Genomic DNA, 16,959 nt, shown 5'->3' on the forward strand with positions numbered 1-16,959 from the left:
TATGCTAGGTTTAGGCAGGTAATCTCTGGTTAAAACTAGCTAACATTAGCTATTCGCTAGCTAGCTAAACAGTTATCGTTATGGTGTTAATTATCGGACTGCGTGTGTTTTCGGCAAACCTTCACGTTGTCATTTTAATCTCTTAGCTTAGCGGGGGGGTATGTAAACAACTCTTAAGCACAGGGGTTGGGGGTAGACTGTAACGGGGGAAATTTCATAACTAGTAGAGGGAAGGATGGATTAAATTAAATCCCAAATCCTGGAAGAAAACATCAGACCATTTGTCAAAAAGCTGAAGATGAACAGATGTCTTATAGGAGTGGATAATGACCCTAAACACACCTCAAGTGGCGTGAGCTTAAGCAATAAGCCCCAAGAGGCCGTGCTTTGCGCTGATTTTAGAACAGGTAAGGGAGTTGTTAGGCACGACGCGAAGCGGAGTGCCGTTAAACCCCCTTACATGTTCTAAAATCAGCGCAAAGCACGGACTCGCGGGGCTTATTGCTTTTCTAAACCTGTTACTACACATATTTGATATGGTTTCATAAATAAAGACAATTCAATTTAAGAAACAATAGTTTAATGATAAACCGTCATTCTTCCGCTACTAAAAATTATAGTTCCTAAATAAATCGTTGCCACGCAACCCTTGAAGCAACGCAACAGCCAGATGGAACACTGGGTATGAAATGCGCTAAATGAATGCCTTGCCATTCGCTGCGCAGTAATATGGAATGTAATCAGGTCAAATTGTAAGGTAATGCTGGATTTTACAACGGCTTTTAGCCAATCACAATCAAGCATTTGAACAATCAGGTTTAGAATGAAGGTTTTGCTATGGCCCACACAGTCATCCAACTTAAACATCAGTTGAAAATCTGTACATTGACCTTAAAAGAGCAAAGTATGCAAGACAGCTTAAGAATCTCAAAGAACTAGACACCTTTTGCACGGAGGAGTGGGTGAAAATTCTCCCAATAAGAACTGAAAGACTCTTTACTGGTCACCAAAGCTGTGATACTTGGGTACTTTTGCAGCTTTTGCTTTGGGCCCTTTTCCTGTTTTGTTATTTTGAAATCTTACAAAAAATGGAAATGTGTGGAAAAGTAATCTTGCTTAAAATATTAAAGAAATGTGTCATCTTTAACTTATGCCTTTTAGAAATCAGGTCATCTTTTACTCCCTTATTTACAGTATTTTTTTCCCTCAGAAAAATAAATAAACAACAATCACATTCTGGTAATGTAATCAACTTCTCTTCAGCCTGATCTGTGTGTGTCTGTCTTGATTCTATCAGCAATAATTGAGTCAGTAGCTCGTCCTAACCTTGGGACTGGGGCAAAAGGGGTCGGAGGAATGGGAGACCTGTACAAAGGGGGAGAGAGAAACACGAGGGCCATGTTCACCAAATGAAGGAAGGCTTTAAAAAAGAAAGAAGGCACAGGAATTGAGTCTGAAGGACAAACACCAATCAGTCACAAGGAAAAAAGAGGACAATCTTTATTTTATTTTTTTAAATCTGTAGTAAAGCGTGACCACCTCAAATCGAAACCAATGATATTTGGCAGAAATTCTTAAGGTAGGCAACTACAATGACCAGAAGGCAAAGAGAGGGCCAGGTTTGCACTGTGGTCCCCCAACATAAGCACGGTGCCATCTGTCTGAGAGCCAGGGTTGACACCATGTTTCCTATATGAGTGCTCCAACATAAAGATGGCACAGCATAGCATATTCATAAGCTATGTTTAGAACTTTCAGAGGCTCCACAGCTAAACGTGGACAAAGATTTGAAAATGGGTTTTCGACCCTTCAAAACAAATCAAACATACATCATTTTTACCATTAGGGCCTCTGACGGCTTTATCCATACCTTATAAAAAAAACAAATGGCAGTAGTATCTTTACTAGGGGCACACACACCATGGGGACAGCTGTACATTTAGAAGTGTGCTTGGGTTCAGGTGTAACTGCAAACTTCAGATGCCTGGAGGGTTGCACAAATATGTTTGCTATCGAAGCCTATTTCTTTGTTGATTAATTGAGTAAACTACATGAAGAATCAAAGTGCCCCTGTTATAACGTCTAACTTCAGAGCATATTTTCACTCGGTACACTTATGTAGGGAGTTATTCTTCTCCTTGAAAGGGAATCTTTACATTAGATATTGTACAATACAAAAAAGACCATGTTAATCCTTTACACAGACTAAACTACCACTGCCACCTGGCTGTGATTTATGAGCCTTTTGACCTTGTTTGCCTTCACATTATATCCATGAGTTTCAGTGCATCAAGTAAACACAGCTGAGAAGGTCTTTTCCCCTCCTCTACACTGTCATGTATTGCAGCTCTACACACAAGGGGATGGTAGGCCCTTCTGACCGGAGCCCTAGTGGCCGGAAACGGAAGCACTGGGGAATCTCATGGAGATGAATCTTCACAGTGGGGTTAAAGGAACAAGTCCCAAAACCACAAATGAGATCATCTCTGCGCCTAGGAACTACATCTCCCACCACAACTTGCAACCTCCAGTTATTGTCGATGGGAAAAAAACGACAGAATATTTCTTAATTTAAAAGTTAAACCTTGATATCTCTTAAGCCTTTGCCTTCTATTATGGGAATATGGCTCTCTTAGAACAAGAATGACTCAGCGCTTATTATATTCATTTTGACAATAGGTAAAAAGGATGAGAGGAAAAGTGTGAAAAGGGGGGGAGGGGAGTGGTCCTTCATTGTTCATCCCCTCAGATGTATACTCAACCACTACAGGACTTTTTTGTCAAGTGACAGAAGGATTGAGGGGAAGACCAAAGAGGAAATAAGTAGTCGTCTAACCTGACCTGTTAAGACCATGATTGGTCAAGTGATGTATGCCATGATCATAACTTAGATGTATGAGTGTATGTTTAATTCAGTTGGGAGAAGTGATGTCTTTACATAAAAAATTTAGTTTGGCATGGCTCTTCTTCAACAACAACAACCATAAGCCACCATCTTTGATTTTTGATCAGTTATGCTTCATTTTTGGAATCCTACTCGTTCCTGTACATTTTTTCCAATGACCAAGTAACATTTTTTTTCAACTGGAGAAGCTGAAGCATCATTAAGACCACTTAGAATTACGGTAACATCTTCAACCTCATAAACAAAAATTACCAAAAAAAAAAAGAAGCTTTGGGGAGGACTGGAAGGCAGGAGCTGTCTCACTGCAGATATATCAGATCAAAATGGAAAAAAAGTAGATATGTCTGTGGAGACTTCCATGTCACCATGTCTCAGCCTTCACTTTCTTAGCCCTCTCCTACAATCTCCTCCTCTCCTCTCCTCTCCTCTCCTCTGTTCTGGCTGACTCTTTCACCCCCTCCTGCTCCACCCATCCTAAGTTAATCAGCCTTCTTCTCCTCTAGGGTCTTCTGCTCCTCCTGTTGTTGCAGCTCTCCTTCATCCTCAGCCCCCTCCCCCTCCTCGTACTCCTCCAGCTTGGCCGACTGCCGGTGCCTCTCCTCCTCTTCCTCCGCCTCTTCCTCCTCCTCATCAGTTAGACCCTCCCTCTTCATGAGCTCCATATCATCGGCGCCATCATCCGACTCGGCTGTGCACATGCCGTAACACATGAGGCTGATGACGCCCAACGGCAGCCCAAACAGGAAGCAGCCTAGCAGGGGGGAGCTGCGGAAAACAGACTGGGAGGAGAGACAGAGAGAGAGAGAAAGAGATAGGGAGATAGTGAGAGGGAGTGAGAGTGAGCGAGAGCGAGAGTGAGAGTGAGAGTGAGAGAGAGAGAAGGAATGAAATAAATGGTAAGAGACAGGAAAGGGAACAGAAATGGGTTGAACAGTAAAGTAAATCTCAGGTGGGATCACTAAAAGGGGTCACTAAAAACTGGTTTGTTGGCAGTGATAACAGTACTGAACCTGGAAATAAAAGCTGGAAGTAGTTTATAGGCAAACTGCTTTGTTGTTGAAAGTCAGAGTTCTTAAATCAGACACAAAGCATACTTCAAAAACTAATAGTGGACTAAAAATAAAAATACTTTATATATCTAAAGCACATACACTTTACATATACATTAAAAACATTGACTCATCTGCATTGACCAATCAGGATTATTAAGTAAACAAGTCTTATATGTTTACAATGAGCTCGTGTTAGAGTATTTGGTTGGGAGGTACAATAAACTGGAAGGAAGGAATAATAAAATAGATAGATGCCCAAAGGTAAGAGAAGGGAAAAACATGCAAGAGAGAGGGAAGCTTTATATTGACAATAGAGAGAAACAAAAGCGGACAAGAGGACAAAGTGTAGACTGGGGGAAATAAAGACAGTACTTTAGATGGACGGGTCAGGGGGACAGCATAAAAACACATCCCCCTGCAATACATTCAAAACCTTCGGCTTGACAGGGCAAAGCCATTCCAACAAGGTCTCAAACTAAACGCTCGCTCTAACTCCTCTGTACCTCTCCATTTCTCTCGTTCTTTCCGACTCATTTCCATCCCCTACTTGTAAATCACTCTTTCCTTTCAGACAGAGGTCCATTTGTGTGAGTCATTTGAGGCATCACTCTGAAATATGTGGCTTGGTGTTCCAGAAATGGTGAAACAAACGCCTGGACTTAATGTAGCGGCGCTCAAGAGTTCAGCCAATCCATCACTGAGCACAGAGCACAGCCGCCTGCCTGCCTGCCTGCCTTCTGCAGCGGTTAGCAGGGGGTGGGGGGCTGGGGAGGGATGGAGGGAGTGAGAATTGTGAGATTTACTTTAGGACAGTGGGGGGGTTGAATGATGATGATTGTCCTACCACTGAGCTCAGGTTGAGATGAGGTGGTGACGCACGTTATGCAAACACAGCGATGTGACTCATTGAGACCCATGCAAGCGTGGGGAACTATCTCAGTAATGGCTCCAGCACCGCTACAGCGATGTAGCACTCTTGGGCTCTCATGGGGACCCCAACCCAGTCAGCAGAGCGACCTGGAGTGATGAGACAGGCATTCTGGCCCAAATGGCCATTGAGAGCAAAATATGACAAAAAACTAAAACTGCGCAAAACTAGTAAGGGAGACAAATGGTCCCTCTCTCCTTGAGGTTCCCCAACAAGTTCAATATTTTTTTTGTGTGAATCAGCAGTGCTGTTCTGCATCAGCATATTTTTTTCTTAAAGAGTAATCTATCGCATTCTGTCTCTCCCAGCATCCCATGTCCTCTGGTCCAGAGGACCTTATGTTCAGAACGCCACCTACAGCTAAAGGGGACCTTATGTTCAGAACACCACCTACAGCGAAAGGGGACCTTATGTTCACACCACCTACAGCTAAAGGGGACCTTATGTCCAGAACACCACCTACAGCTAAAGTCAGCAAAGACCTCTCAGAGGGACCATACTGCAACTGGGAAACAACTTAACCTTAATTATTGGCTCTTAGGGGTGGGCGATATTGCCAAAATGTACTATCACGTTTTTTTTTAATTTTATATCACGGTTACAGTATATATCACGGTATATTATACGTAGGGTGACCAGATTTGAGTTTGTGAAAAAGAGGACATTTCAGCGGTGGCTAAATGTGTCCACAGACATGGACTATACAGTATGATCATTTATTTATTGACCCTTATGAACACTAAGTTGCAGAAACAATACTGCCTCAATAAGCTATTGGCCTAAGCAATAGCTATTGGCCAGTATAGGCGTACTTTGTACTGAACGTTTCCATTGAATCTTTAAATAGTAAGATTAAAACAAAGTGCATGTAGTGGCATTTAGTCCAGTGCTTATGTGGCTTTCAGTGGTTCTTTAATGTACTTACAGAAGATACATCAAGTGTTAAATCTTTTCAATGATTGTTCATATGTTAACGTAATAATGCAGAGAAAAAACATTTTCTTATATGGCCACATATAAAAATAAGAAAATGAAGAAGTTGGCCATTACCCATACGCCCCATTGACCGCTTCAGCCCATTGGTGCAACGTGCTAACTATTGGTGAGGTGAAGACTGTCCTGTAAACAAACGCTAGTAAACGATGGAGCTGCGTTTTTTCTGGATAAAAAGCAGATTAGCGTTTACATTTCAACCAATTTCGTTTTTGTTTTCAAGGGTTTATGATCTACGTGGAGTTCCAATAAGTCTCCATGTTACTTAGAATCTAGATAGTTAAGCTATAATCGCTATAGACGTATACACATATGCTATATGTCTATGTTAATCGCTGCTAGACGCTACTAGGCGTTACTGTTCTTCTGCTCCCACAGCTCCTTCACTTTAAAATACTGAAAATAAATCTAAACTATCGAAAAAGTGCATACTAATATTTGATCATCATTGAGAAAAATAGAACAGAATCTGCAAATAAACCGCTACACTATACACTTTCAAACCGTATTTTTCAGTAGATTGAATCTTTCCCAACAGTCGAGGACTACTCAACAAGTAGGCAGGTCATGTGCTTAGAAATTGTACTGGCTATCGTATTATGCGGCTCTTTAGAATTTTCAAAAAAGTAGAGTTGATTTGAATGGGGCACCCCAACGTTTGCACGTCTGTAATGTTATGATGGGTTTTGTGCATAGAGCGCATTCATATCTTTCCGCTAGTAATCCGGTCATTTAACGTAACGGAAGTCAGAATTTCAAAATAAGAGGACAGATTTCAAAATAAGAGTATACCGCGTTTGAAATGGCATGGCCAAATCTCTCCTGGTAGACACATTTCTACTGTTGCACGGTATATACCGTCATACCGCCCAGCCCTATTGGCTCTCCTCACTTTCCTCAAAATAAGGGAAAAATGCTCCTGCACTCCACCTCACAACACTGTGACATGTTTTCCTTTTTCTGACTAATCCTCTTTACTCTTCTCCCTCCCTCCCTCCCTCCCTTTTGGGGACACTGCTGCTATTAGCTGGAGACGTGGGGGGAAATATGGTGAGAACAATAGAGGGGTTAAATCTTGTCAACCTGTCTTTCATTTCCAGGTAAATTAGCATTAGACAGTGCAATTTTGTCTGTCCTTAACACAAGACAGACTTATATGTCTCCTCTGCCCCTAACGGCTCAGGTGTTGACACAAATGAAATAAGGTCACCAACAGCTCAAGATCGGGAGCATTTGGCCTGGGATGCACAGATCAGAACACACACTGTGGGTGGCACGGCACTTAAAGAGCTTTCCTCAATAATAAAGAATTTGAAATCAGAAACCAACAAAATCAAGCTCTGTCTGAGATGGTGAGGTGGTAGCACCAACTCTCTTTTCAACTTGTCAAAGCAGACACACATACATACAAACACAAAAGACATTTTCCCATATCTAGATTATGAAAGCGGAAAAATTTGCTATACATTTTCATTTGTAGGTCATGCAGTTTTAATAAGAAGAAAATGCTGTTAAAAGAGAGGCAGGCCATTCCAACGCATTAGTGAAGGCTGACTCAGTCATCTCATGTGGATTCAGAGGCCTTTTAAGTACATGAGTCTTTAAATAAGGTTCCCCTGGTCAAGGCTGAACTCTGATCTGCATAAATATTTCTGATTAGCCATAAAAGCACAGCTTCCAGCGTTTCCATATTACTCTGTAATCTAATCATGAGGACTGGTGGCCTTTATCACCAATGTTCCCACTAACCATCACTGTAGACTTGGCATCGTAACCCACTCTCCTGACCCTCTGGAGGACTCCATCTCCTCCATAAGCCTGCAGAAGAGACAAAGACACACCAGGACAGACACAGACAGACAGAGAACAAGAGACAGAAGACAACAAAGAAGAAAAGGAGAGAGAGAGAGTGGTTATGTTTTTTTTTTAATGAGACCAGAGCCTTTGCCCAGAGTAGTAAACACTGCCAAACCAGACATGGCAGCGAGGTGAACTGCCTGGCGTTGCCCTAGGAACATGGTCAGCGGTCAGCTCAGCTGCCAGGCCAGCTTTGTTTGGCCAAGTGAAAATAACCTTGGGAAAGATCCGGAACAGATGAACCTTTTTTTGGAGAAAATGTGGTTTTGTACACACAACTTAATTTTCCAGTAAGTTTGAGGGGGCGGTGAAGAAAAAAAAAGAAAAAACACAGTAGGTCACAGTTAAACAGTTCTATTACTACTGTTAGAACCAGAAACATGAGTCCAGTATGAAATCAAATGGCATTGTTACTGACCGTGTGTGTTTGTTTTTCATCAGTTAAAGGTGCATTATATGAGTCCGGTATGAAATCAAATGGCATTGTTACTGACCGTGAGTGTTTGTTTTTCATCAGTTAAAGGTGCATTATATGAGTCCGGTATGAAATCAAATGGCATTGTTACTGACCGTGTGCGTTTGTTTTTCATCAGTTAAAGGTGCATTATAGGAGTCCGGTACGAAATCGAATTGCATTGTTACTGACCGTGTGCGTTTGTTTTTCATCAGTTAAAGGTGCATTATATGAGTCCGGTATGAAATCAAATTGCATTGTTACTGACCGTGTGCGTTTGTTTTTCATCAGTTAAAGGTGCATTATAGGAGTCCGGTACGAAATCGAATTGCATTGTTACTGACCGTGTGCGTTTGTTTTTCATCAGTTAAAGGTGCATTATATGAGTCCGGTATGAAATCAAATTGCATTGTTACTGACCGTGTGTGTTTGCTTTTTCATCAGTAGAGGTGCATTATTTCATTGGAGTCTGTGTGTTTGAGTGTTCTGTATATCTTACTGGTGCTGTGCCGTCCAGAACACTGTTAATGAAGTTCACCAACTTCTCCATGGAGTCCACGGGTTCACTGGGCAGGAAGTACTGCTCATTAGAGGTGTTGAGGATGATGACGCTGGGGACAGTCACTTCACTGAGGAGACACAGAGAGGATGGCCATTAATCATCTCATTTCTGAGCAGCTACATTAGCCAGTAAAAGAGTTGAAACCAATAAGTCTGCTACACTTATTTAAAAGTCACATGCTCCATGTAACCTGCGTCTATATTCTATTTATTTCTACAGTCTGACCACAGCGTGTCAAGTGGCTATTAATTCACCAGAATTCCATACAGCTGCAGGAACAGTTCAATGGGTTCCATGCTGTACTTTCCAGGTGTGTGTGAAGTCCAGAGACACACACCCATCACAAGGTGCTCTTGTCCATTACTGCTACATTTAACTTTCGCAACATTGGCTTAACACTACTGCCCCCTGTTGGCATGGTGCAGACTGCCTTATATTCGTTACTAAAAATGGTTGCACGAGTCTTGTACACAGCAGACACACAGCAAACTCATCAATCAACCACCAATGGCACTAAGGTACAATTTCACCATGAACTCAACCTATAGTTAACCTAGATAATAATTACTTCAAGGGACATATTTGCACACATACAGCAAAGAGCTGCCAGAGTCTTCTAGAAGGAGAGTTGCACCGCTCCTGTTAACTTTGAAGATGACTGACTACTGAATATGTTTTCCTCAGTATATGGCAGGGTGCAGCTCAGTTTGAATATTTTATTTTGGAATCATATCACCAAATATGCTGGAAAATGTGTAACCGGAGTGACTGTCCTAAGTCACTAACACACACACACACACACACACACACACGACATGCTGGCTCATCTTTTTCTCTGTGACGGTAAATTGGAACATTTAAAAAAACAAATCAGCTTTTTCAACTCCATTTCCCACTGAAGATTGCATGCAGCTGTTTTTTTTTTGCCAAGTCCACTTGACAACAAGCAACTAAATAAGGTTTAACATGCTAAAAGCCTTGCTTCTGGCCAAAGAGATGGAAAACAGAAGAGCTTTTTTCCTTCTCAGTGGGCAATTGCCTCTCCAGTGACAGTCGTGTCTTTCTGTGAGCGTGTGCATGCAGCTCAGCAGGCCCTCTGAATAATTCACAGGGGTGGTAATAGTTGAGTTCAGCACAAACATGGCGTGTCCCCATGAAGAGGCAAGAGATGGGCTTTATGGGGACCTTGGTCCTTGGCACGCAGCGCTTCCGCATCACAAAACCCAACACAACCACGGCAACCCTATGTTGCCAGCGCCACTGCAGATCTCCATTGTGTGTTTCCTTGGGAACCTCGATTGCGTGCCATATGTACACCACGAGCAGTGCGTTGATGATAATCTCATGTTCAAACAGACTTCCAGCGAGATGGAAGGCGCATATGATTTGGTTGGCTGCCGTCTATAGCCCTTACCAGTGGAGTGTAATCAGTCTGTGCGTCTGTCTGTATGTGTGTGCATGGCTGTCTAAATGTGTCATTCTCTCTTTGAGTGGGCGTGTGTATATGTGTGTGTGCGTGTGAGCTTATAAATGTGTGTGTGGGAGAGAGAGTGGGTGAGTGTATCCACGTTGGCAGAGGGGTGGCAGGCAGTGAATGTAAAACGCATCAGATTTGACTCAGACCTAGATCCCAGAGGAGCGGATTAGTGGCCATTGACAGGCCCAGGGATTTCATTCCTCAAAGGGGGGCAATTAATCCTGGAGCTCCAGAGCATTTCACACAGCTGCCGTGATAAAAGGGTGATGCTCCCTCTCACAAGTATACTGTAAGCCGTCAAACCGAATGGAATACTACATGCTCATGATGGTATACATCTGCAAATGAGCAGAACATTGGCAATGAAGATGGGACAAAACCTATTAGCAATATTTATTAGGTCGACCCAATGTAAGGTTCATACAACCAGAGACTATACAAACCCTTTCGCTATGAAGATACAGTGTGTTATACCCCAGCTCCATGTTCCAATCCAGCCCAATCATGTCAGGCCGGTCCAGTTAACTTCCATAGTCATCTCTTTTTTTAGCTAATTTAATACGCTTATTTGCTTAACGGCCACACTGTCCATCACTTCCACTCTCCCACACAATCCAAAACATACAAACAGTGCAGCTCGAATCCTCTGCTGCAGGGCCAGAAGCCTGATTGTTTTGTGTTCCATTTCAAAGTTCAAAGGAGTGAATGCTTGCATATTCAGCAGTCACTTCTTTTTTTATGCATTTATTTGCCTCAGTGGTTTAAATAAAGAGCTTTTATAATATTCACACACGGGCACGCACACGCACACTGAGATTCATTTACAAGCTCTTTTAAATGGCATCCCCTGAAGGATCGCGGTGGTATCAGGCTCAGCGTCTGGCTCCTCTCTGTGGTCTGAGGCTAATTAAAAGTGGGGAGTCAGAAATCAGAGTCCTGAAGCTCCACGCCCTGCCAACCCCAGGCTGCTCCACAATGCGAGCGCCCTAACCCTACCCATCCCACCACAAGACCCATAGTAACGTCCACACCACACCTAACCTCTAGTCCCATGGAAACCACTTCAAAGTGTGGGGCCTTTCATCACCCCTGCCATGTTCAAGACATTCATTACACTGCAACCTACAAACACCCTCCACAGCTCCAGTCGCCTAGCATAGATCCACTTTGCAGAGCAAGACTTTCATCATTACCAGAGACTCTATCCTTTCTGTACATTCATTACACACTACATATCCTCCATCACCTACCATTCATTACACACTACATATACTCCATCACCTACCAGTAGGGTTGGGTACCAAGAACCAGTACCAATACGGCACCGGTTCCATACAACCGGTACCTACCCGGACCGAAATGCAACGCAGATTTTGGTGCTTCCTTTCGGTGACTGAGCAGATTTTTTATTTATTTATTTATTTTTTATTAAAAAAATAATAATTTAACAAAACTAGCGATAGCTAACGAGAAGTAACGTTAGTGGCGTAGATCTTTCTGAGTACGATCTGTATACTTTTTTGGGTTGCTAACAGATTTCGTGGGGCACGCTCCATCTCCCAATTTAGACTCTCGCCTGTGTCGCTCACGCTCATTGGTGATAATGTAGCATTCCATATGGGACTAGTGGAAACGGGATTTGTGTTGAGGAGTTGCCATGGTAATGGGTTGACTTGTGTGTGGTTTCTGTTTCAAGATAAGTGTGGTTGTTCTAAGCAGAAGTTGGATACGCTTTATTAAAAGGAGAGCTACCGTCTCATCCAAAGATATTCCTTCTCAATGTGAGTTCTTAAGAGAGCACTAACTCGGACGCTACAATAACATTGCAACAGTCTAATGACAGCGAAGAGCAGACAGCCTTGCACAGAGCAAGCACAAACAGAGCTAGCCATCAATATAACGGAGAAAATGCCGAAAGGTAAACGATCAAAAGTGTGGCTGTATTTTGCACAAAAAGATTCAAACAACGTGACGTGCAGCATGCAACAACAAAATTGCGTGTAAAGGGGGGAGAGAAGGCAAGAGGCCCCAAACCTAAACTCTTAAAGGGGCAGTACACATTCACGAAACCAGTGGGTTTAAATAAATGCAAGCAAAATAATATTTTGTTTTACTCTGAAGGTGAACATGCTCATATTTCTGCAAAAGAATTACTGAAGTGTGAAGTGTGTGTACAGAGTGTGTTTTGTATTTATTTATATTTATTTAAGTATACTGTAAACATTTGTTAAAAGTTAATATATTGTTCATAGTTTGAAGTTAAAAGGTTTGAAGCCAAGTGTTTTGTATTTATTTGTATTTATAGTATACCTTAAACAGTTAATACAGTACCTTGCGTAAGTATTCACCCCCTTGGATGTTTTACCCTTTTATGGCTTTTATAAATCAGTCATGGTCAATATAAGTTGGCTTTTTGGACAAAAAAAAATTCACAAAATAGTTCTCTTTAATGTCAAAGTGAAAATATATTTCTACACAGTTATGTAAATTAAATACAAATATGTAATGAAAATAAGTGCTTGCATAAGTATTCACCCCCTTTATCACCCCCTTTGTATAGACTGACCTAATTCAACAGAGGTCCAGCCAATTGGTGCTAGAAGTCTCACAATTTGTGTAATGGGGGTCAGTGTGCAGTGAATGTGTCTCAAGTGATTGTAGTATAACGACACCTGTGTCTGGAAGGTCCATTCACTGGTCAGTATTCAGTAATCAGTATTACTGGCTATTGTTAAACCATTAAGACCCAAGATCACTCTAAGCAACTCAGAGAAAAGGTTGTTGAAAAGTATAAGTCAGGGGAAGGATACAAAAAAATGTCCAAGGCACTAAACATCCCCTGGAATTCTGTTAAATCCATCATCAAGAAATGGATGGATTGTGGCACATGTGTAAATCTGCCTAGATCAGGCCGTCCTCACAAACTGAGGGGCCGTTCAAGAAGGAGACTAGTAAGATAGGCCACCAATAGACCTATGACTACTCTGAAGAAGTTTCAAGCTTCAGCAGTTGAGATTGGAGAAACTCTGCATACCACCACTGTTGCCTTGGTTCTTCACCAATCTAAGCTTTATGGAAGAGAGCCACTGTTGAAAAAAAGGATCGACTATAGTTCGCCAAAAGGCATGTGGAAGTCTCCATGGTCAAGTGGAAGAAGGTTCTGTGGTTTGATGAGACCAAAGTGGAGCATTTTTTCAACAGTGGCTCTCTTCAATGAAGCTTTGATTGGTGAAGAACCAAGGCAACAGTGGTGGTATGCAGAGTCTCTCCCATACCAGCTGCTGAAGCTTTTGTTTTATTTTGTGAATTTTTTTGTCCAAAAAGCCAACTTATATTGACCATGACTGATTTATAAAAGCCATAAAAGGGTAAAACATCCAAGGGGGTGAATACTTACGCAAGGTACCGTATATTGTCAAATTTGAAGAAACCTATTTGCCTTGGCAATAAATAAACCTTTAATGTCTTTAATTTAAAAAAAAAAGTATCGGTTCTGGCACCGTTTAGGCACCGGTATCGTTTTAAAAGTATCGGTTAAGTACCGGTATCGGAAAAAACCCAAACGATACCCATCCCTACCTACCAGTAGTCAAAGCCCTGACCCCACGCCCTTCACCTCATCTAAAGCAGCTGGCTGCATCTCACACTGGGAGCCAACCAGCTCCTCCACATGCAGACTACATAATTACCTACTTACAGTTACAACAAACTTCTTTCCAAGTTGTACTTTGAAGTTGAATCTGTGGGTCATAATTCTCATCTTAGACCGGCACACTGAAGCCTCCCACGGCCGGTCTGTTTTTCTAATGAAAGGTCAGAGAGCAGAAGCGCTGGATGCAGGAGGAGGAGGAGAAGAGGAGGCGAAGAGGAGGAGAGGAGGCACACTCACCCCATGATGAGTCCATTGATGTAGTCATTTCCGTCCATGTGGCCAAATTGGAAATCCCTGCAGAAAGAGACAACTGGTGTTAGTCACACTTCTCCCATCTAAAACAACACTTCAAAATGCTAAAATACGTCACATAAAACACAGAGCTTCATACATCAGAAACACAACCACATTCACTACACTGACTAAACAAAAACACTGGCAACGTTGCTCATGAATGATTTGCACTGAAAGAATACATAAGGATAACTCAACAGTTTTAACTCCAAGAACCACCTCAGAGGGAAGCTCTCTGGGCTCTCTGGGCTGTTTTGCTGTTTTGCCATTTCTCTTGGGTGACACCTTCATTCAAAACAATTGGCAGATCCCTAACACTGTCTCCATCTCTTTCTGGGCTCATTTATTCATACTAGAAGGTTGGAATTTAATTTGTATCTCAGTGTTCAGAAGATGGAAATGGTTTGGACATGTCTTAAGTAAACATCTGAATAACATCACTAGAGACGAAGGGGATGGCCTAAGGAAACATGAAGAAGGACTATATTGAAAGAAGTAAAAGAACTAGGGAAGACCATGGAAGAGATAGACCTTTAGTTAAGGATAGGGAGAGGTGTAAGTACATAGAGTTGGCCCTACACGCCACATAGGCGTAAAGGATGATGATCATTATTCAGGAGAGTGGTGCATTAGAGGTAAAAGTTTCTTGTGTACAAGTGTTTGTTTTTCTTTTCCTGCTATTGATGACTAATGCTTGGGTATGAATACTGCCCTCATATTTCATCTTATCTGAATACATCATGCAGATTCCCCAGGGTTTGCAGCAGTATATTAATTCTCAATGGAACAAAAAGAAGGTAAGAGAGATGCATCAAGAGATGTGAAATTACTGTTATCAGGAGAGATTGCTCCTGTGCAGGGTATCTCTGTCTCCATAGATACTACCAAGATGTGCGGACGTGCCAATGAATTTCCATAGCCTATACACACATTGCAGGTTTCATATCATGTTCAAAGATCTTAGATTGCTGCAGACATTAGTATTCAGAATTTAATCGTATTTGATTACCATATAAATAAATGTACTTGCGGCACAGGGATATTGAAAATGCTTTTCTCAAGCCTGGAATGTCTGATGTTTTATTCTGTTGAGTTGCAATGAGCAACAACCTAGAGTCCAAACCAATCTCAGCTTCATTTTTTTGAGTATGTATATATTAAACCAATCTCAGCTGCATTCTTTTGAGTATGTACAGTACTGTGCAAAAGTTTTAGGCAGGTGTGAAAAAATGCTGTAAACTAAGAATGCTTTCAAAAATGGAAGTGTTAACAGTTTATTTTCATCAATTCTTCATAAAATAACAAAATGCAGTGAAGGAACAGAAGAAAATTCTAAATTAAATCAATATTTGGTGTGACCACCCTTTGCCTTCAAAATAGCATCAATTCTTCCAGATACACTTGCGCAGTTTTTGAAGGAACACGGCTGGTAAATTGTTCCAAACATCTTAGAGAACTAACCACAGATCTTCTGTGGATGTAGGCTTCCTAAAATTCTTCTGTCTCTTCATGTAAACCCAGACAGACTCGATGATGTAGAGATTAGGGCTCTGTGGGGGTCATACCATCACTTGCAGGACTTTCTGTTCTTCTTTAAGCTGAAGATAGTTGTTAATGACATTGGCTGTATGTTTGGGGTTATGTTCCTGCTGCAGAATACATTTGGTGCCAATCATACGCCTCCCTGATGATATTGCATGATGGATTAGTATCTGCCTGTATTTCTCAGCATTGAGGACACCATTCATCCTGACCAAATCTCCAACTCCACTTGCATAAATGCAGCCCCAAACTGGAAAGGAACCTCTACCATGCTTCACTGTTGCCTGCAGACTCTCATTATTGTACCTCTCTCCAGCCTCCAGCGAACAAACTGCCTTCTTCTACAGCCAAATATTTCTAATTTTGACTCATCCAGAGCACCTTCTGCCATGCTTCTGCACCCTAGTTTCTATGTTTACGTGCTTAGTTCAGTCACTTGGCCTTGTTTCCTTGTCGGGGTAGAGCTTTTTGGCTGCAACTCTTCCATGAAGACCACTTCTGGCCAGACTTCCCCGGACAGTAAATGTCTGTACCTGGGTACCACTGGTTTCTGCCAGTTCTGAGCTGATGCCACTGCTTGAAATCTTCCGATTTCGAAGGTAAATAAGCTTGATGTGTTTTTCATCAGCTGCATTAAGTTTCCTTGGCTGACCACTGCGTCTACGATCCTCAACGTCTTCTTCAAAAGAGCTGGAACTGCACATTTTGAAACCCCTGTCTGCTTTGAAATCTTTGTCTGGGAGAGACCCTGCTGATGCAGTATAACTACGTTGTGTCTTGTTGCTGTGCTCAGTCTTACCATGTAAATGGATACAAAATAAACATTTATTGTTTACATTTTTCAAAGCATTCTTAGTTCATAGCATTTTTTCACACCTGCCTAAAACTTTTGCACAGTACTGTATATATTAAATTGTAAATATTATTTGTCACTTTTTTAGGTCTGTTTCTTTATGAGCAACTACTTTTGGTAACATCTTCAAATTCATGTGGATGGTATATGGTCATGTAAAAGCCTGATAAACACACCAATCCTTCCCACTAGCCATCCAGGCTATGCACTATGTAGTTCTGGGGTCCAGGGCCTTTACAGCATGACATCACCAATAATGTCACCAAAATAAGCTAGTTAGCATGCTAGCAAGCTTTTATCAGAACCAGCTGGGTTGTTGGTAGTGTTTGCTTATTTTAGACCAAAACTCCATAAAAGTGCTTTAACTCTGCTTCAACTTCTGATGGTATG

The 16,959-nt window shown here is 41.8% G+C and overlaps 1 protein-coding gene across 1 annotated transcript in view; it reads right to left on the bottom strand.

Moving 5' to 3' along the window:
• Window positions 1–3,404: 3,404 nt before the first annotated feature.
• Window positions 3,405–16,959, bottom strand: part of tmx3b (thioredoxin related transmembrane protein 3b) — a gene marked incomplete at both ends in the record, with an annotated part of 49,201 nt that continues 35,646 nt past the window's right edge. Inside the window, 5 exon segments of the mRNA XM_080855325.1 lie at window positions 3,405–3,456; window positions 3,458–3,684; window positions 7,628–7,696; window positions 8,689–8,818; window positions 14,118–14,174. Coding sequence (XP_080711451.1) covers window positions 3,405–3,456; window positions 3,458–3,684; window positions 7,628–7,696; window positions 8,689–8,818; window positions 14,118–14,174 — 535 coding nt within the window.

Source organism: Sprattus sprattus (assembly GCF_963457725.1).
Source record: "Sprattus sprattus genome assembly, chromosome: 17".
Lineage (NCBI taxonomy): Eukaryota > Metazoa > Chordata > Actinopteri > Clupeiformes > Clupeidae > Sprattus > Sprattus sprattus.